General features: G+C 46.6%; 1 protein-coding gene across 13 annotated transcripts in view; it reads left to right on the forward strand.

The window, feature by feature from the left end:
- Positions 1-20,162, forward strand: part of SRGAP2 (SLIT-ROBO Rho GTPase activating protein 2) — a 236,592-nt gene that overhangs the window by 171,696 nt on the left and 44,734 nt on the right. For 10 of the 13 annotated variants that reach the window (XM_046680828.1, XM_046680830.1, XM_046680832.1 and 7 more), the window contains 3 exons: positions 7,737-7,961; positions 11,682-11,783; positions 12,800-12,997. In XM_046680828.1, the coding sequence (XP_046536784.1) occupies positions 7,737-7,961; positions 11,682-11,783; positions 12,800-12,997 (525 nt within the window). The remainder of the gene's footprint in view (positions 1-7,736; positions 7,962-11,681; positions 11,784-12,799; positions 12,998-20,162) is intronic. The other 3 variants (XM_046680829.1, XM_046680833.1, XM_046680836.1) reach the window with 1 other exon arrangement.

Raw genomic sequence — 20,162 nt, forward strand, 5'->3', positions numbered from 1 at the left:
ATCAGGGCTCGCCAGGGCCCAGGGCCCAGGTGAAGCTCTGTACGCTCTATCTCATTCAGTCTTCACTGAAATCCTGAAGGAAAGAGGGCATTATTATCAATTTTACAGAGTAAAAATCAGAGAGTTTAGATGACTTGCCCAGAGTCAGGTAATAAGTGACAGGCAAAATTTGCATCCAGGTCTGGATACTAAAACCGTGCTCATAACTACTAGGTTCTTCTGGAAAGAAGAAATATTCCCAGGAAGTATTCGCTTCCATCAGCTACTTGCACACAGAAGGAGTGGCAAGAGCTCAAAGGTTAGAATGCGATGCCTCACCTTCACTAGTGCTTAACGTTCCTCGGCATTGGCTCGTTTGACTGTCATAGCACCCTTTTGTATTGGTATTACCGACCCCAGTTTGTAGATGAGGAATCTATGGGTCAAGAGGGTCCCTGCTTGAAGTCACAGTGCAAATTAGGGCCCTGGCCAGGAGGTATCCAGATGCCCCTGACGTCTGGCCTGTGCTTTTTGGTATGTGGTGCAAAGATGTTGAGAGAAGCAGGAGAGCAGGCACATGTGTTTTGCATGGGGCAGGCACAAGGGCTGAGCTTTCTGTCCTTGGCCTTTCGTCAGCTTTGCCCTTGTTTCTCTGGCCTCTTCCCCTCAAACCTTCGAGCTGAGTCTTGCAGTCCCCCTCGCCTGCAGGCCCCAGTCTGACCCAGATCCTGAGCCGGTCCTGGCTGAAGCTGCATACATACACCCTTTCTCACCTCTCCCTCCTGTCGTCAGTGAGGGGTCTGGAGCCAGCTGACTCAGCATCAGCACCCCAGTCTCCAGGGCTTCAGGTGTCTCCCGGCTCGTCTCCCCTCTGAGCCCTGACATTTGCCTCTGGCTTCAGTGGGTGGCCAGACCTTGCATGCTTGCCTGCCTTGGTTTCTCCACGAACAAACCTGCCCCACTTCACAACATCATGTGGGATTCTGCTCTGAGATTCGTTGTTACATAACTGGGTAACATGGGGCTTCTCACTGAAATGTTTTGGAGTTCTGCTTGGTCTCCCCTCTCCCCCGCCTCTCTCTGGCAAATAAGGATTGGACTACATCATTGATGTGTAGATCTGACCTCACATCAGAGTTGCTTGGGGAACTTTTCAGAAATATGGCTTGCTGTCTCCCTCCAGCCGGGGATTTTTGATTCAGTAGGCTCCAGCCTCTTGATGCCCTCTGAGGCTCTGTCTCACTGGTAAGAGGAGCCCTGATCCGGTCCAGGCACCTCCCTGTCCTCTCTGCTGGTTGACACCAACCTGAACATTGTCCTCCAGTGGAGGTCAGAGCCCTAAACAGGATCTCTTCTCCTCAGACGAGCAGTTCCTCACTGTTGGGAGAGAGGCCAGTTTTCAGCATGGGGAGGGAATCCATTCTTTCTTATGCTCCCTTACTACTATTTGTCTCACATTCAGTAAAAAATCAGACTGTGCAGGATGCTACACCTCTTTTTCTTTTTTTTTTAGGAAGATTAGGCCTGAGCTAACTACTGGCACCATTCCTCCTCTTTTTGCTGAGGAAGACTGGCCCTGAGCTAACATCTGTGCCCATCTTCCTCTATTTTATACGTGGGACGCCTGCCACAGCATGGCTTGATGAGCGGTGCCGTGTCCGCACCCAGGATCCGAAACAGCGAACCCTGGGTTGCCGAAGCGGAACATGCGCACTTTAACTGCCCCGCCACCGGGCCAGCCCCAGCACACCTCTTTTGCTGGTTGGTCCTATTCTCTTTCTTTTGCCCCCAGGGCAGCTTGCCAGCTCCTTTCACTAAATGCTGACCTCAGGGGAAGAGAGAGACCACTGCTGTGTCAGTCACTGCCTTTACCATCCGTAGACCCTCCACCAGATGTGAGAAGGTGTTTTAAAATCAGTCAAGAAGCAAGTTATTTTGCACCTTATTCTCATCATTTGAAAAAAAAGTTTGGGGCTGGCCCAGCAGAGTAGTAGTTAAGTTCACATGTGCCACTTCGGTGGCCCAGGGTTCACAGGTTTGGATCTCCAGCACAGACCTACACACCGCTCTTTAAGCCATGCTGTGGCAGCATCCCACGTACAAGAGAGAGGAAGATTGGCACAAATGTTAGCTCAGCAACAGTCTTCCTCAAGCAAAAAGAGGAAGATTGGCAACAGATGTTAGCTCAGGGCCAATCTTACTCAAAAAAAAAAAAGTATTTTAAGAGCCTGTGTTCACAGGCTGCCTTGTGAAGTGCCATGGAAAAGAAGTCTGCCAGCCTCCTTAGTACTCAGCCAGGGCGTGGCTCTAGGTTTCTGTGAGCAAGTCCACATTGGCAGCATTCTAAGCCACACAGATAGTAAAATTGCTCTTGTTTTATTTTGGTTTTTTGTTGTTTTTCTTGTTTTCGTTTTTCCTGAGGTGAAGACAGATTAATAACTCTTAAAAAAGAAAAAGGATGATAACATTATTCTGCTCTACAAATGTTGAGTAAGTATTTGTTTGGGATGAGACTTTGTGCTCAACATGAGGAGTGCAAAAGGAATCAAATAGTCATTGCCCTGTAGGTGTTTGTACACATGCAGACAGGTGACCTCTACGTCTCTGGCTAACTGCAGCCCGGAAGGTGAGCACACGTCTCCAACACAGTGTTTTTCAGACCATAGGTCATGATCCCTTAGCGGAGTCATGAAATCACTTTTATGGGCTTGATTTATTTTTTTTTAATGAATAAACTAGACTAGAATCGAACAGACTAGAACAGAATAGGAAAGAAAATAGCAGGGGGCATCACACTGTAGGGTTAAGCTTTATTTTGTGAAACTGTTGTTAAGTTTGTATACATTCTTGCACACTCATGGGGATGTGCGTGTGCGTGTGACTGTGTAAGATATATTTCTCACTGTGAGTTGGAAGTCAAAAAAAGTGTGAGAGCCACTGCACTAGGAACAGAGGAAGGTCTTTTAGTCTCCTCCGTAAACTCCTTGAGGCCAGGAGCAAAGTCTTCTCTTTGCCTTGATACATACATACACACACGTATAGTGCTTAATACATAGCTGAGCACATGGTATGTTCATTGAAGGAAGAAAGGAATAGAAGGAGGAGGAAGAGGATGATTTTTCAAGCCAAAATTTTTTTGCTTTTGCTGCCTTTTAATACTATTTTAATTGGGATGTAACTTACATACAGTGTCTGAACTTTTATTAGTTTCAAGAGTTGTCGTAAATTCAGACACCCCTGTAACCCACATCTCTAGCAAGATATAGAAGATGTCCACCACCTCAGAAAGTTCCTTTTTTCTCTTCCTGGTCAATCCCCCGCCCAAGGCACCCACTGTGCCTTGATTTCTTTCACCATAGATTAGTTTTGCCTGTTGCAGAACTTCACAAAGGTGGGACTCATAGACAGTGTATACTTTTTGTACCTGGCTCCTTTTGCCCAGCATGATATTTTTGAGCTTCATCCATGTTATTGCACCTATCAGTAGTTTCTTCCTTTTTCTTGCTGATCTATGGAGTAAAAATGGCCAAAAGGACGCTTTGGGCAGTGAACCAACAGTTAGAGCAGAAGTGAGTGGGGAGCCTGGGTACCTTGGCATTCTGATCTTGACAGTATCCAGAACGTGCTTTAAGACACGGGACGAATCTTGTTCCAATCTATTGCCATCTGTGTTATGTACACTCTTCTGCCTCCTTCCTGGTGGTGTTGGAGCTTAACGTGTGCTCAAGGTATTGCAGATAAGTGAGAATAAGTTATTTTTGTTGATGCCAGTACATTGACTTGTACAAGGACTAGCCTTTGACTTCTTTTTATAAGACAGTATAAGATTTAAACTTGGACTGTGGGAATCCACATGAGGCATCTGACACACACACCAGGAAAACCTTGACTTCAGTCCAAAAAGACATTCTGAGCAGACTTGATAGAGTCTAAGAACCGTGGGCTCGTTGGAATGTGACTTTCCTCCCCTGTGCTCCCGTGGCTCTCTCCATCCAGGAGCAGATGGATGAATGAAGAACAGGGCGTTATCCTCACGCGTAGCTGGAGTGTGTGAGTGCTCCGTACGTGGGGAGAAAATCTGTGACAGTGTGTGTACCCAAGTCGGGCGGGGGAGCTCGGCTTTCTCAGGAGGAAATTACATATAAAGGGCAGTTATTTTTCTCTTCTGTGTGGACTTGAAGAGGGGGTTAGGAAACACCCACATATTTTTTTAGGCCTTCTCTAGAGTCTGTGGGGGGGGATATCAGCTAGTAAAGGGTTAATGAGCTGTCAACTCAAGTCCTCACACATCTGGATGGGCTATCATTAAATTCTTATACAAATTTGATTTCCCCTGAGAGAGTTTTCATCAAACATTTATATAACCCAGAAATGGCCAGGGGAGCCCAGCGTGGTCACAGAACTCATCGGAAGCCATGGAAAGCATACTTTGTCCCCATTGTGAGCAAAATGATGTTGTGCCTCTACTCACTGGGATTCTCCTGGGAACACGGATGGAATATTCAAATCTCGTTCACCTGCCTTGCCAGAAGTTGCTTCTCTGCTAAAGCTGCAGTTTCCAGCTGTCGGCCCTGCTGATCTGTGTCTAGCTGAGGCTCTAGAAAACCAGTTCTCAGTCTCCGTGGTTGATGGAGGCGGGAAGGAGCCAGAGGGCATGTGAGTCAGACCTCCCTCACTGGCACAGAGAAGCTATAGAAGAGCCCTGTCACAGAGGTAGTGAGCCAGCCCGAGAGAGCTCCCCGCCTGCCATAGCTGTTCAGAGTAAGCACAGCAAAAGGCTTCAGGGGCCACATCTACCCACTTGACTTAGATCAGTGTTCAGCCCAAGTGGATTATTTCCTGACAGGCTACAATCTGTACTTCTGGCAGCAATCAATCAACTGATGTTTATTAAATGCCTGCTGTGAGCAAGGCCTAATGGTGAGGGACACAAAGAAGGAATGACACTGGCCCTGCCCGCCTTGAAGTTTGCCTTCTCGTTGGGGTGATATGAAATGGCGAGTCACAGAATAGAGAGTGTTCTGTGTCACATGGGGGCTGCAGATGAGTGTTGTTCTGAGTGGGCGTCAAGATCAATATATGCCAGGGGTGCAGGACTGGCTGGCTTCCCTGAGGCTGGGGATTTGGTTTGAATCTTGAAGATTGGGTCCAATTCTAACAAGTGAGAGGAGTGGGAGACGTTTCAAGCAGAGAGAATGCTGGCAGCTGGAGGGCAGAGGTCAATGGATTTGGGAATATTGATGATTGAGGTTTGGTAAGTGTCTGAGTGGGGCCAGATATATGTACATTTGTTGCCTGTTATCAGCCTCACAACAACCTCTGAGGCTGATGTTGTCTCCATCTGAGGCTCAGAGAGGTTAGGTAGCTTGCTCACAGTCACACAGCTGATTTGAGGCTACATTTTTCCAGTACTCGACCCTAAACAGACAGTATGTCATTGGATTAGAGCAGAAGAGTCTAAAGAAGATAGAGGGAGAGGATGTTAGGCAGTCAGACTGAAGACAGATTCCAGTTTGTTCTGGCTGTTAACCTTGCTTAACGTCACTAAGCCTCAGCTTTCTAGCCTGGAAAATTAAGATGATACCAACCTCATTGGGGTTGTTATGAGGATTAAATGTAGATGTACGTAAAGCACTTAGCATGCTGCCTGGCGTATAGTAAGCACACTTAGTAAATAGGGGCATTTTTAAATTTCCAAACTGAGGACTTGCCTTTAGAAAAAAATGAGAGCTATTACAGTTTCTTCAGCAGGGGAGTGGCGTAATAAAAGCCTTATTTAGGACAGTAAGGTAGACAGCACTGGTATGAGATGGTAAGGATGGGAATTAGAGTAGAGGCAGTGAGAATGGAGAGGAATGGGGAGGTACCAAAAATATGTCAAGGTTCTGAGGAGCGCCCTGCCTCCCCCTCATTCTCTCCTGCACTGAAATCACACACGCACGCCCTTGCTCAGCCCTGTGGGCGGTGTGACTTCTGTTCATTAGATTTACAGGCATAGGGTTCATCATCAGGGTCTACACGGAGCTAGTCAGGAAAGTTTACAGGTTCAAGGACAGCCTGGGTAGACCAGTATCTCCCGGGGAGGGGGCCCTGCACGTGCAGCCTCCCAATCAGCTGCTTTTGTCTAGCTTCCATTTGCTCTTCACTCCCAACTGAATTTAATGTCTCTCCATCCTCCGCCTGGAGTTAGGCTGTAACTGCTGTGCTTCCGCTGCAGCCAGGCACCTGCCAGAGCCTGTTGGCGCTGGACCCAGAGCCCCACCCGGCAGGCACTCTGTCGCTGAGCTTCTCGTCAGATGCTGGGAGGAGCAGGCTCGTCACGTGCTTTTGCTTCCCCAGTAGCGGCCGCTTCCAGTGTGCTCGTGATGAGGGAGAAAGCTGGGGGAAGAGTTAATTTGATGCCTGCTTATGGAATGAAATGGCACTGAGACAGACGGTCTTACTCTCTCCATGGGTTCTTCTCTGGCGTTTCTTCTCAGGTGCTGGATCTCAAAGCTGCTTAAGCAGTAGAGAGGAGAGTGGATGGCCGAGGAATTTGGATCTTTGCTTCCTTTGGGAGGGCTGGGGAGTATTGTCATAGAGTTAGGGAATGCCATGGCTAAGGAGAGCCGTAGGAATTACATTTAGTTCAAGTATTTTAGACGTTTTCTCTAGCAGAAGAATTCTTTCTTCAAACCAGACCTTACATAGAATCCCAATATATTAAATAGAAAACAGAGCAGAGCTGGTTTGGTTGAAGCAGGGCTAGGAGGCTCCAAGTCCTACTAGTTGGGCTGCTCTTTTACCCCCTTCTCGAGAGCAGCCTGAGCGGCGGCACGGAGCCTCAGCGTTCTGGTCTGCAGCTTGAAAACCGCTGACCTGGCCAAACGTGTTCATTTCAGAGTCGAGGAAACAGGTTCGAGGATGGGGAGTGGCTTTCCCGAGGTCGCTTGACTTCCCATGCCGCTGCTTTTTTTGTACTATTGCCTCTTTCACACCACTTTTTTTCCATCTTGCTTTAGAAAATCTGAATCCTTTACATGATCTGAATTTTTTCAGTAAGACTTACATTTAGAAATTTTGAGTCTTACGAGTGCAGTGTCTCTAGGGCCAGGGCTTTAGTGCAGTAACCCTCCTCTGCAGCTGAGGCCTGGCCTAGAGCGTGGGGAGTTGGTGGGCGTGATGACCGCCAGTCAGCCCCTGTGCTCTTCTTCTCCCACCTAGAGTTCTGAGTTTGTGTAAATTAACTGCTCTTGTAGCACTTCTGATTTCTGGTCCCTGAATGCTGAAATGGTCTGGATGGGTTGGTATGTAGTGACTTAACCGCAGTAACCCCCAGGGAATGGCAGGCTGTATTTTTATTATTGAATTTTGTTACAATGGTGTCCCCAGAGAAACTCCAAAATAGAAGAGGATTCCCTTTAACTTTCAGCTCTTCTTGTAGTTACCGAATGGCATTACACAGCGCACAATGAAATCATTTCATTTTGTCCTAATGAGTCCTCTTCCTTCTAAGGAGTCTTCTTCCTTCCTTCCTAATGAGTCTCCTTCCTTCTTCCTTCTAACCACCTCATGGTCTTCTAGGGTGTGTTTAACCATTGAACTGAGAATCAAGAACTGAGAAACCTCACCCAGATCTTGGAAGTCAGAGTGTCAGCCTTCTTCTCACTGCACAGCCAGTCTCATTGACTTGGTCAAATCTCCCTGGGGCTGCCCTCCCCTTTTCCCAAGCCTCGGGGCTGTCCATGGCTTGCTCACATGCCCTCTCGTTCCCACAGCAGTGTTGTGACTTGGGCTACCACGCTAGCTTGAACCGGGCGCTACGCACCTTCCTCTCTGCTGAGTTGAATCTGGAGCAGTCCAAACACGAGGGTCTGGACGCCATCGAGAATGCTGTAGAAAACCTGGATGCCACCAGTGACAAGCAGCGCCTCATGGAGATGTACAACAGTGTCTTCTGCCCACCTATGAAGTTTGAGTTCCAGCCCCACATGGGGGACATGGTGAGGCCCTCTTCCCATTCCCACGCTCTCCAAGGGGGTTGAGCTCACTTGGAGATTCACTGCACTGAGGCCGCGTGATTGTGGGAAGAGCGAGGCCTGGGGCTGGCTTCCTGTCAGGTGGGTGAAGTGCATTCCACTCATTCAGCAAACAGCTACTGAGTCCTGCTGTCTGCTAGGCTTGACCGCAGACGTTGGAGATTAGAGCCCTCAGGGAGCTTACAGTACAGTGAGTGGAGAGAAAGTTAGAAGCATGCATAGGGGCTCCCAAAGGGACCAGCAGGACCAAAGCGGGTGAAAAACAGCAAGTGTGTTCTAAAAACTGCTAACCAGTCAGTATGGTGAAAGGGAAAGTGGCAGTGGGAGTTGGGGGGGCCCTCCCAGTGGTAAGGCTAGAAGAAATGAAAGCTGAGATGGGGCCAGACACTAAGGGCTTTTGACGGGGGGGAGGGCCAAGCAGGTAACGATGTGATCTTCTGTCGTTTGGCAGAGTTCTGAAGGATCCTATTGTCTTGGGTTTAGAAGATTAAATGAGAGGTGCAATTTTGCTTGGGTATTCAACAGAAAGGAATGGGTACCTACAGAAAGGACAGGAGCTAAGGTGTCATCCTGAGGGCTGATGCTCGTTGCCCAGGAAGGGGAACATAAGCAGGGGGCCCTTGTTTGGACTTTTCGCCTTCAGTGACTGCAACCAGAAGGACCTAAATAAACTAAAGTGAGAGGAACAAGAGGCTCCTTGGTTTTCATTACTCTGAATCTTGTGGTTCCACTTCTGGTGGCTGTGCATACAAATCAGCGTCAGCCGTATTCCTGTGGGTAGGAGCCGCCATGTAACCTCATGGTTAAATCCGAAGGAGGATGTATAGGCTTAGGTAACAGAGGAGCTCAGGATGGATCCTCAGGCATGGTTGGATTTAGGAATTTTATCAAGGATTTAGGGAATTTTATCAAGACTCAGTTCTTCTCTCTCTGCTCAAGATGCTGTGTGTTGGCTCCATTCTCAGATAGGCTCTTAATCCCGTTGGGGCAAAGTGACTGTATTTCCAGCCTTATCTCCTTGTAGGTTGAAATCCAACAGAAAGATATTTGCTTTCCCTCCTAGAAGCCCCCACAAAATTCTCACTGTGTCTCCTTGGTCTGATTGGGTGACGTGCTTATCCCTGAGCCAGTCCCTGTGGCTGGGGATCTGCAGTTGGCTAATGGGCTTATGCCGAGGTCACATGCTCCATCCCTGAGTTGAGGAGAGCCCATCCAAAGCACAGTGGCCTGACTTCGGAGTAGGAGGTTCCCCCAGAGGGCAGTCAGACCAAAGTCACCAGAAGAAGGAGGGGCAGATGCTGGGTGACCAAAAAACAACAATGTCCTCTCACCAGGAATGGTACTTCCATTAGGGTTAGCGTCCAAACTCTCTTTGGAAAGCATTGCTCCAGAATGACAACTGTTCAGTGTACCAGAGGATTCACTGTCATCAATAGGCCACTATGGAGAGTGGGACATTTTTATCCTAAAGACAAAAATGTGAAGTTGATTTCTTTTCTCTCCTTCTTGGGGAAAACCAAACCATTTACAATTTGTTTCCATTGCTGTGGCTTAGGAAATGTCAGTGTCTGAACAGATGGGGAAGTGAGATGGCAGCATGTGCAATTAGAGTAGGGGGAAGGGGTGTCACCAAGCCCCAGGAAGTCCCATTCCTCACCTGCCCTGGCTTCTGGCGCAACTTGCCTTCCAAGCCCCTTCTCCAGCTGTCACTGAGATTCCTTCCCAAGAATCATTGGAACTTGGGGACCAGCTGAGTGGAGCAATACATTTTCTGGTGTTGACTGAGTTGCCTTCTGAGCCAAACAGCTTGTCTCTATAAAGGGGGAATCCAAATGCTGGGTGCTCAGGCCCCCTCCTCTCTCTGTCAGAGCCTCATTTCCATCCTCCAGAACACAGCTGGAATGCATTACCTTGCACCCCGGTAGAGAACCACTGCCAAAGCATGCATCAGCAGCTCTGCTGCTTCTTAAGGCAACAGTAAGGGAGGTGGTTTTCCCACAATTCTTACCTGCTAGGTGTGGGTTACTTTAAAAATCAATAGTTCACTCTTTTACTGAGGCCTTCCCTTTGTGCAGTATAGCTGATCAGCGGCTGATCCAGGTAGGGACCAGGCCCAGTCCTAGATCTTGCAAAGGTTCCACATTCCAGCCTAGCTGACATATGAGTGGAAAATGAAGAGAGATGAGAGGCCGAGTCCTTCTTGGTCCGTGCAGCTAGTCTATCCCCATCACTATGGGTTGTCTGTAGACTGTAGAGGCAACAAGAGGGAGCTGCCTGGAAGTCCTTGAACTAGGGCCAAAGTACTGGTGGCATTTTGACCAGAAGCCTTGAAATTGGCCAAGGCTCCACACTGACTGGTGTTCCAGGGTGCTCTGCACATGAATTGATGCCAAGCACTCTCACATGTACTAGGAGGAGGCGCTTGGCTCTACTCTTGGTGCCCCCAGAGGCTTGTGGGGCTCTGGATGCCTGACCGGTGACATCAGACAGCCTGAGAGTTTCACTCTTGGCGCTAACCCGTCCTGGCCACCGAGCTTTCTCCATTGTGTCTGCTTATCCAAGAGCCAGAGTGAAGTCAGCTCTCCAGATCTGAGAGCTGGCTCAGGCCAGCCTCTCAGCCGGGGGAGGAGGTCAAGTCATTTGGGAACTTAAAAGCCAGTGGAGGAAAAGGTCAAGTTCCAGCCCCTCCATTTGAAGAGAGGTTTTGTCTTTTCAAGAAAGAGAGTGATCTGGGCATGTGGATGTGCCCATTCATTGCTGGGGAAGAAGGGGGCCAGTTCTCTCCAGATGTCTCTCTACAGACAAGAGGCTATGGGACACATGGTGGCAAGGTGACAGGAGCTGCCTCCACGCGAGTACTGCTTCCAATCTGCCAGCCTTCTGTTCTTCGTCTGTCATCCTTGGAATTGTGGGTGACCTCATGCCCAGGCTATAGCCATGCCCTCATCAGGAGACAGAGGCCCAGCCATCCCTTCACACAGGGAAAAGCTTGCTGACAGTGATCCTTGGGGGAAGCGCAGCCTTCTTCCCCAGACAGATCTGGTGGAGACCTGGAATAAAATGATGGCTCCTTGAAAATGCCAAATTCCACCAGATTCCATGCCCTCTAGGGCTTCCTGGCATAGCCTGTGGACTTGTTCCTGGCTTCACACTTTCTCTGATTGAGTCAGAGCTCTCAGGCACGGCCCAGATTTATAAGCACATGCTTGCTGCCGACAGTGGCAGGTTAGCCTCCTGACCCACTTCTCTCCTGCTTTTGCTCTGGTGTGTGAAGGGAGATGAAGGAGGGGTCAGAGAGGCGGCCACTTGGACCTCCAGCAGGAAATCCTCACTGTGCCAAAGCATTGTGTGTCTGGAGCTGGGGCTGCCCAAGGCACTCTTCTCTGGCCTAACTCCCACTTCCATGGAGCCACAGACCCGGTGTAGACCTGCCCCTGCCAAGCACTAGCCTACAGGTGGGCTCCAAAAAGAGAGACCTGGTCTTTCCAAACAGGTCCCACTTCTCATTCCCTCCTTGTGCTGTTTGGTCCTGGAGGAGGTCCACACACTTTGGCTTTGGACTTTGTTTTAACAAAGAAACTGAGCCTTACAGCTTGAATATGTATAGCTTTATTAGCGGTAACGGGACTCTGGAACCACCGAAAGAACTGTGTCCTCTTCCTGACCTAGTATTGCTTTTGGCAGGCTTCCCAGCTCTGTGCCCAGCAGCCTGTCCAGAGTGAGCTGGTCCAGAGATGCCAACAACTGCAGTCTCGCTTATCCACCCTGAAGATTGAGAATGAAGAGGTGAGTTTCCTGCTTAGGAGGCTCAGAGCCATCCTCTGAGTTTCCCCAGCAAACCTCTTGCTGCTGCCCATCTGGGAGCAGGTGGAAGGAGCATGCAGAGAATGTCCGGGCTGCTGCAGACATTTCCTAGCCAAATGTAGGCTTGGATTTTCCCCCTCTGCTACATCCTGCCCTTGAACTCCAGGAAGTGACTCTTGCATTGCCAAAGGTTGAGCTCTATTTTGAGCTTTTGCAAAATACTTTTTTTCCCCCTTCTACTACACATTTAATCAAAATGGCACTTGGCAGCTGTGTGAACAATATTGTGTCTCTGAAACCACCCCCTCATGCTTGGCTTTTTCCAGCATTTTCAAACAAACAGAGGCCTTTGACTTTGACACTTCAAACATCTCCGTCCTCTTAGAAAAGAGTGGCTTTCTTCTGGGCTTTCAACAACCAACTCAAAAGGGCAGTATGATTGATTATTCAGCTCCTTTCTTTTGAGCCCTCATGATTTCAAGTTACCTGGCATCTCAGTAAGTTTTGCTGAGATCCAGAAGGACTAGGGGTGGCTCACTTAGTTTGCAAATGGGGAAACAAGCTCATCGATTCTTTGAAGGTCACAAAACAGAACCTGGGGCTTTGCAGGACTAGCCCATCTTACATTTTAACGAGCTCTTTATATGATGGCGATGGTTTGGATTTGTTTCGTTCTCTCTCCCTTAGCACTTCCATTAGAGCCAAGAGCTGATATTAAATTTAAAAAGTAAACATTAAATAAAAGAGCTGGGTCAAATATGTAGCATGAAGCAGGTGGTGGCTTTTATGTCCTCACGGGAGAGAGGAGCACCCTGTAACAGAGTCCATGTGATGTTTATCAGTCACTTAGCATCGTCTGATGGGAAGCAGAGCTGCATCCTGTGACAGCACCCTCCCTCTTTCCTCAGCCTACTCCTCTCCCACTTCTCCCAGCTTCTCCATCTCCTGCGGTATTGCAGCCTGCTCCTCATGCATTATGTTGACCCTTGTCGTGGCAGGTAAAGAAGACAATGGAGGCCACTCTGCAGACCATCCAGGACATTGTGACTGTCGAGGATTTTGACGTGTCTGACTGCTTCCAGTACAGCAACTCCATGGAGTCCGTCAAGTCCACGGTCTCAGAAACCTTCATGAGCAAGCCCAGCATCGCCAAGAGGAGAGCCAACCAGCAAGAGACAGAGCAGTTCTATTTCACGGTGAGGGAGCTCAGTGGCCTTTAAAGATCATCTTTGGGCACTGCAGCACATGGGGGAGATTTGGAACCCAGAGTCCTTTGTCAATTGTCTGAAGGACAGTCTTTGAATATCCTGGATTTGGATCTGGGCGTATTCAGAGACCATACCTACACTTAAAGGCACAAACATTTACAAATCATATCTATCTGACAGGGACCTCCAAGAGAAAGAATGCTCCCAAGCACACGACCAAGAAGATTTTCTTTTTTAAGAATTTTTTAAGCAGCTAGTAGGCTTCTGTTTGAAGGTTTCCTTCTCAGCTGTAGGGGATCATGAAAGGGGGACTTCATCTCTTGGTTCTTGGGAACTACATCCAAATATTCTGGCTAACACATATCTTGTTTTTAAAGTCTGTAGTCTCTTCTGGTTGACGTGATGACGTTATTTTATAATTTTTGTTGATGGGACATTATTTTTTCGTGATTACTGCTAAAATTCAAAGCGGCAGGTAATGTGCAGCATTGTTGGTTTGCAGAAAATTCTAGAATGTTGTATTTTGTCACTCACGTATCTCCCAGTCTTCTTTTAGACAGATGGACCCATTTTTTTTTAAGTAGTGTTAACAGTCCTTTGGAGGGTTGCTGGCTGGTCTTTGGTGCTGCTTTTTGATAATTAAGTTATTTTGAGCTTGCCAAGTAGGATTTATTGCCTGAACTAAAATTTATTTCCTAATCTTCTGATGACCAAGAAAGGAGAAATTAAGTTTGCAGATGTGAGATGAAATATAGCCAGTGAATATTCATACTGATTCTGAATGAGAGGAATTAACTTGTTTTTCAGTCAAGAAATACAGTCGGCATGCAGTAAATTGAATTTTTCCTCCAACTAGAACAATTTCTTTAATTCTTCTTTGAACACTGCCCTTTCTCTGTTAAGAATACTAGTGATTTGTTATCTTTAAAAAAAAAATCTGGTTTTTTACTTAGTTAAGCTCAGAATTCAGATTATTTTTTATCCTGAAGAAGACTGTTGAGAGGGAGTGATTTAACAGTATTATTCTTTTAAAATAACGTTTTTTCTTGTTATACAAAACAAAACATGCTTATTATGTAAAATTTTGAAGCAAAGAGAAGAAAATAAAAATCATCCATAATCCCACTACCTAGAAATAATAGTGTTAGGATATATTCCCTTCCAGTCTTTTTTCTATGCATTAACAAACACATATCTGAACATATAATCTGCTTTCATTTAACAAATGATTAATATTTTTCTAAGTAATTTAATTATAGCAATCTTCAAATTTATTTATGAGTAAAATACAAAAATCTGTACAGAGAATGGAATGACATTTTGGCTCCTTCATTAATTTTTGTAAAATATTTAGCACACCTCCTTGTTTGTACTCAGTAAATGCCGAAAGTTTATCACATCATCATTATTAATTTATTTATTGACGTTAAATTACTCATTGGTTGTTTATTGAGGACCCACTGTGTGCCCGACACTGTGCTTACACTGGGAATGCTGAGAGTGCCCAGTGAAGAGGGGAGCGATGGGACCCGGCATGTGAAGGGGGAACTTTTCACTTTTACTTTGTGTATTTCTAAACTGTTATGACAGATTGATTTTTGTAATCAAAAAATATATATAAAATTTTTTAAATGCATACATGCACTTGTACGTGAATGGCAACCAGGATGAATGGAGTTGGGGACCCATCACACACAAAGTGATTTTTGTGTGTGATTTTGAAGGATGAGTGAGCCAGGCAGTGAATCGAGAGGAGAGGGCACTCCTTGAGGAAAGAGCAGCGTGTGCTAAGGCTTAAAGGCGTGCAGAAACCCGCGGAGGACGCTGGGAGAACTTGCCTGTGGTGAGGGCTGTGTGCCACCCCAAGCTGCATTATCTCAGGAGCTTGTTGAGGACTCCAGAGGCTTTTAATAATAGGATTGTTTGGCTGGTCTGTCTGGACTGCTTAGATATCGCACTACTTAAGTGACCCAATCTCATTACATTGCAGAAGATTTCCATTTGTTTGATTAACTAAGAAGTTTTCGGGGCCAGCCCGGTGGTATAGTGGTTAAGTTTGTACGCTCCGCTCCCATGGCCCAGGGTTCACAGGTTCGGGTCCCAGGCGTGGACCTAGCACTACTCATCAAGCCACACTGTGGCAGTATACCACATAAGATAGAGGAAGATTGGAACAGATGTTAGTTTAGCGACAATCTTCCTCACAAAAAATAATAATAATTTTAAAAAAGAAATTTTGGGAATAAAAATCTGTATCTAAGACTGTCAGATTGTTTTTTGGCTTTAAATGAAGCTATAACATTCGTATTCAAAGTTGACCTTTAGTAAGAGCAGAGATGACCATATTCAAGCTGGTGACCTCTCAGATCCTGCCCACCCATTCGCCTCTGTCTGAATGCATTGATGTCCTCTAACCCATTTCCTGTCTTTTGTGGCCGTAGTGCTACTTATCGAAATTGTGTGCAGATTTCCTTGGCTAAGAGGGAAGTTTTTTGTCTGGGCTTGTCTAGTAACGCGTTTACAGGAGAGTTCATCATTTTCGTGACTGGTGCTTGGAATGTGTCAGATAATTCATTTCATGATAAAAGGACTTTTTTTTGGTGAAACGGACATTCAGGGACAGGGGTGTGCGTGTTAAACAGGATGGCTGCCTGTGCTTGCCAACCATACAAACCAGCACAACTGCGGGCGTGCTTTTCAGTCTGTCGCCTCCACAAATGTTGCCCGTGTGTTTCCCTGTGCCCTTCAAAAACGTCAGAAGGGTGCATCCTAGAAGCTCCTCCCTTCTTCTGGAAAGTGGGGAAGAGGGCCCTTGCTGTGGCTTTGACTGCTAGGTGGGTGCCTGGGCTCCCAGAGGGCTGCTGGGAAAGCTTTCCCAACTGCTCTCTGCTTGTCTGACCGATCTACCCAGATGACATCAGTTGGAAATTTGAAGCATGACCTATAAAGGTCAGTCATTTGTGGGAGTCCTAGGAAAATAATCATGGAATTTTAAAACTTGACGTGACTTTTAAAATTCATCTAAACAAAACCTTCTCATTTGAAAGTTTAAAAAAAAAATCTCAAATTTAGAGAGGATGAGTAGCTCCCAGGGAGCCCAGCAGGAGCTGAAAGTAGAACTCTGGGCTCCTGGTGTCAGGCCGCAGGCTTCTCTCTGCACCTGCAGAAGCCCAGGGGAAGGAAGGCCCCTCCTCTCCTCTGCCCTGAGTGAGGACCCACCTCCCCATCTGATCTCCTTGGCTTTGTGTACTCATCTTCTATGATACTCAATCAGCAGTCTACTTTTTTCCCCATTGCCGTTTTTCACTGTGATTGTTAAAAAATAGATTTATTTAAAGGTGCAAAAATTTCAAAAGAGCATACAGAAAAATGCCAAGCTTCTACCCATCCCTGACCCCCGCCTCGCCTCCTCTCTGCCAGTGATTGAAACCAGTTTCTTCTCTGACCTTCCAGAGATCTGTGCATAGACTACCACTGACATACCCTTTAACACAGTAGAATTACGTTAGAAATGCAATGAAATAAAATAAATAGAAGTATACCACTCATACTGCCCTTTGCTTTTTTCACTTAATTTACTTTGGATATTATTTTCATATTAGTCCTGAAATTTCTGTCTCCTGTTTTAATGGCACAGAAATTCATTGCATGGTTGGATGTACCATCATTTATCTGACGAATTCACTGTTCATGGGCAGAAATGGTCACTGTTTAGACAAGGATGGTCAAAGCTTTATAAGGCTGGCACTTCTCCTAAGTATTTCCTTGTACAGGGATGGAATGGGGAAGGGGTTAAGGATTATGGCTGATAAACAAAGCTAGACTGCCTGAAGTCCCAGGGGCAGAATTGGGTAGGGTAATAGGAGAGGAGATGGTACCTTGGCCAGTGGGCAGTTCTCTCAATCTCTAGACTTGGAACTGTGGTCCACGCCCTATTTTAGCTTGTTATTCTCCTGCATGCACTCAGCAAACATGTGCTAAGCAGGTACAAATGAGTGAATGCCCTGCCCTGTCAGTTGAAGTGGGGAAAGAGACTCCTGTTTAAAGGGTTGCACTATTATATATTCTGTCTGACAGCTGTTTCCTGCTTTAAAAATTGATGGGGAGGAGGGGAAATGTCAGTGTGCCTGGCTGGTGGGGAAGCAGCCACAATAATGACATCTGTGTGTCTCTGGGCACGGGACTGACTAGGCATAGCTCACTCTTCTACCCACCCTGCCCCTTTGCTGCGGTAGATACTTGTGGCCTTGGGTTCACACAGATTACATCTATGGCATAAGCAAAGTCCGTGAGTTTTTTACTTCCATGGTAAGACTGTATTGAAAGGGAAGAGGTATTGAAAAATTAAATTTGAAAATATTCTCACGCCTCTTACTAGTGGTTTTTTTTTTTTGAGGAAGATTAGTCCTAAGCTAATATCTGCCACCAATCCTCCTCTTTTTGCTGAGGAAGACCGGCCCTGAGCTAACATCGGTGCCATCTTCCTCTATTTCATGTGGGACGCCTGCCACAGCATGCCCACAGCATGGCTTGACAAGCAGTATGTAGATCGGCACCCGAGATCTGAGCCGGTGAACCCAGAGCTGCTGAAGCAGAACGTGCGAGCTTAACCACTGTGCCACCGGGCCAGCCCCTCTTACTATTTTTTTAAAGGCCAGAAACCTGCTTTGATTCAGCTGTCCCATGTGTTAGCACAAAGCAGAGCAGTTTAGGGAAGGACTGTTTTTCGGTTAATTGAGCAGGTGGCTCAGGAGTATGGAAGACTTGAGTACCCGGTTGCTAGTTGCCACATCCCGTGCTCATAGTCACAGGCATGCTTGTTATCCTATTTCATCTTCAACAACCTTGTGAAAAAGATGTTATCCCCATTTTTCAGATGGGGAAACGAAGATTCTGGGACTTAAGTGGCTTGGCCAATGTCAGAAGAGTTAGTAAGTGGTAGGACTGGAATATGCCAGCTCAGGCTTTTTCATTTTACTGCAACTGAAATGTCTGTCAGGGAGGGCTCAGAAAGAAAAACTGTTACAGTAATATTTTTCAATAAATAAAACCCAGTGCTCACGGTTAATGACCAATTAGGAATTATTAAGAAATACGTTAACGAGATCATAAAAACTGAACTGAAGGTTCACAGTAGCACAAAAGCAAAACCACTCAATAGACGCTTTGCCTCCCTTCCTCCTTTTGGAAGCAATTCTCAGTGTTGATAATACTGAGTGCGAAGTTTGGAGGAGATGCGTGGCACCCGTCAGACTGTATTTTAGGAATTTGATTTTATTTTGGTGATCTAGAATAGAACGCTGCCCTCTCTTTTCTCCTCCATTGAAAAAGACTCCGGGCCATCACTATACTTTGGCGTGTTTGTGAGGGGAGCAGGGTGCCGGGAGTGGAATGAAATTGAAATGAGTTGCCTCATATTGGACCATGCTTTAAATAAGGAAACTCACCCTTACTGCCCAGGGAAGAGATTTTGAGATAACACATAAACAGTTCTTTTCCTGGCCCCCTGGTCTCCAGAAATCACCAAAAAGCCACCTTTTCTTCCCTTACCGTCAGATGTCTTGGCTCCTTTCTGGGCGTGTTCTGGTCAGCAGCACCTGAAGTCTTCTAACTCGTTTCCACCGGTAGAGGCCAGGGTGTTTCTGGCAGCTTCTCTCTCAAACAGATGAGTGCGTATTTGTGGGCAGGGTAGGACCCTGGTAAATAACACGCCTGTGAACTCTAGGCTGCCTTTGCCTTCCCACACCCAGCTTACCTGGATGGAAAACTTCCAACCACTGTTTCCAGTTTCAGGGATGCAGGTCAACCTTGATGTAGTTTTTGATCCTTCAGGATTTAATGGAAGCTGCAAAGGTAATCCATCATACCCCTTTATGAGATTGTTATTTATTTTAATGGTTCATCGAGTGACAGCCAGAGTTAACTAGTGAACTGTGAATGTGAATGAAAGAATATTTCTGGAATCACAAGTAGAAACATGAGTGAGAGGAAGGAATTTGCATCCGTCTCCTTTCAGAATTTTGGCCGTTTTCTGAGCAGTCTGGTCTTGTAACAGTTACGGTTTTTCTTGGGGAATTTTTCCTCGTTAGGAGACCTTTAGAGTCTCCTGGGATAACCCTCCACAGAGGGGCCTTTGAGGGCTCAGATGTCAGCAGCGGATATTTCCTGCAGGTTTCTCACCTCTGGGCCCTGAAATGCTGTTCCAGGCCTCACTGTTCCAAGTTAGGCATCGGTGGGGGTTAGGATATCACCCAAGGAAGGGTGACAGCAGGTGAGCTGGCAGCTGGAGCAGATGGAAAGGGGAAGGTGACAAGGGAGCCTATTTTCATGCAAATGTTCTCATGCAAAAGCACAAAGGAGCAGAGTAAAGCAACAGAGACGATTTGGTCTAGGGCTTGTCTTATACGTAATTTAGAGTATCGGGGCACACTTAGAGGCTGGCTTTGTGACTGCCAGGGAAGGCTCCCTGTTGTTCGCGGGGATATGTTCCAAGACCCCCAGTGGGTGCCTGAAACCCTGGATGGTACCAAACCCTACAGATGCTATGTTTTTTCCTATACAAAATACCTATGATAAAGTTTAATTTACAAATTAGACACAGTAAGAGATTAACAACAATAACTAATAATAAAATAGAACAATTATAACAATATACTGTAAAAAAAAGTTGTGTGAATGCGATCTCGCTCTCAAAATATCTTACTGTGCTGCACTCACCCTTCGTCCTGTGATGACGTGAGATGATACGGCGCCTGCGAGATGAGGTTAAGTGAGGTGAAGTTGGCATCGTGTGTAGCGCTAGGCCACTGCTGACCTTCTGATGATAGGTCAGGAGGGCCCTCGAGCCATGACCCCGTCGATGTTGGGTCAGGAGCAGACGGTGTCAGTGGTTGGGGATCCATCTAAAGGATACTTCACAGCCCGGGGGGAACAGAGCAGAATGGCGCCAGATCTCATCACTTTACTCAGAATAGTGTGCAATTTGAAACTTGCGATTATTTATTTCTGGACTTTTCCATTTAATATTTCTGGACTGCATGTAACTGAAACTGCACAAAGTGAAACCATGGATAAGGGAGACTACCGTATTGAGTGTCTCCTATGTGCTGGGCACAGTACCAAGCATCAGGATGCAGAGAATGATGGGTGCTGT

Source organism: Equus quagga, chromosome 13 (assembly GCF_021613505.1).
Source record: "Equus quagga isolate Etosha38 chromosome 13, UCLA_HA_Equagga_1.0, whole genome shotgun sequence".
Lineage (NCBI taxonomy): Eukaryota > Metazoa > Chordata > Mammalia > Perissodactyla > Equidae > Equus > Equus quagga.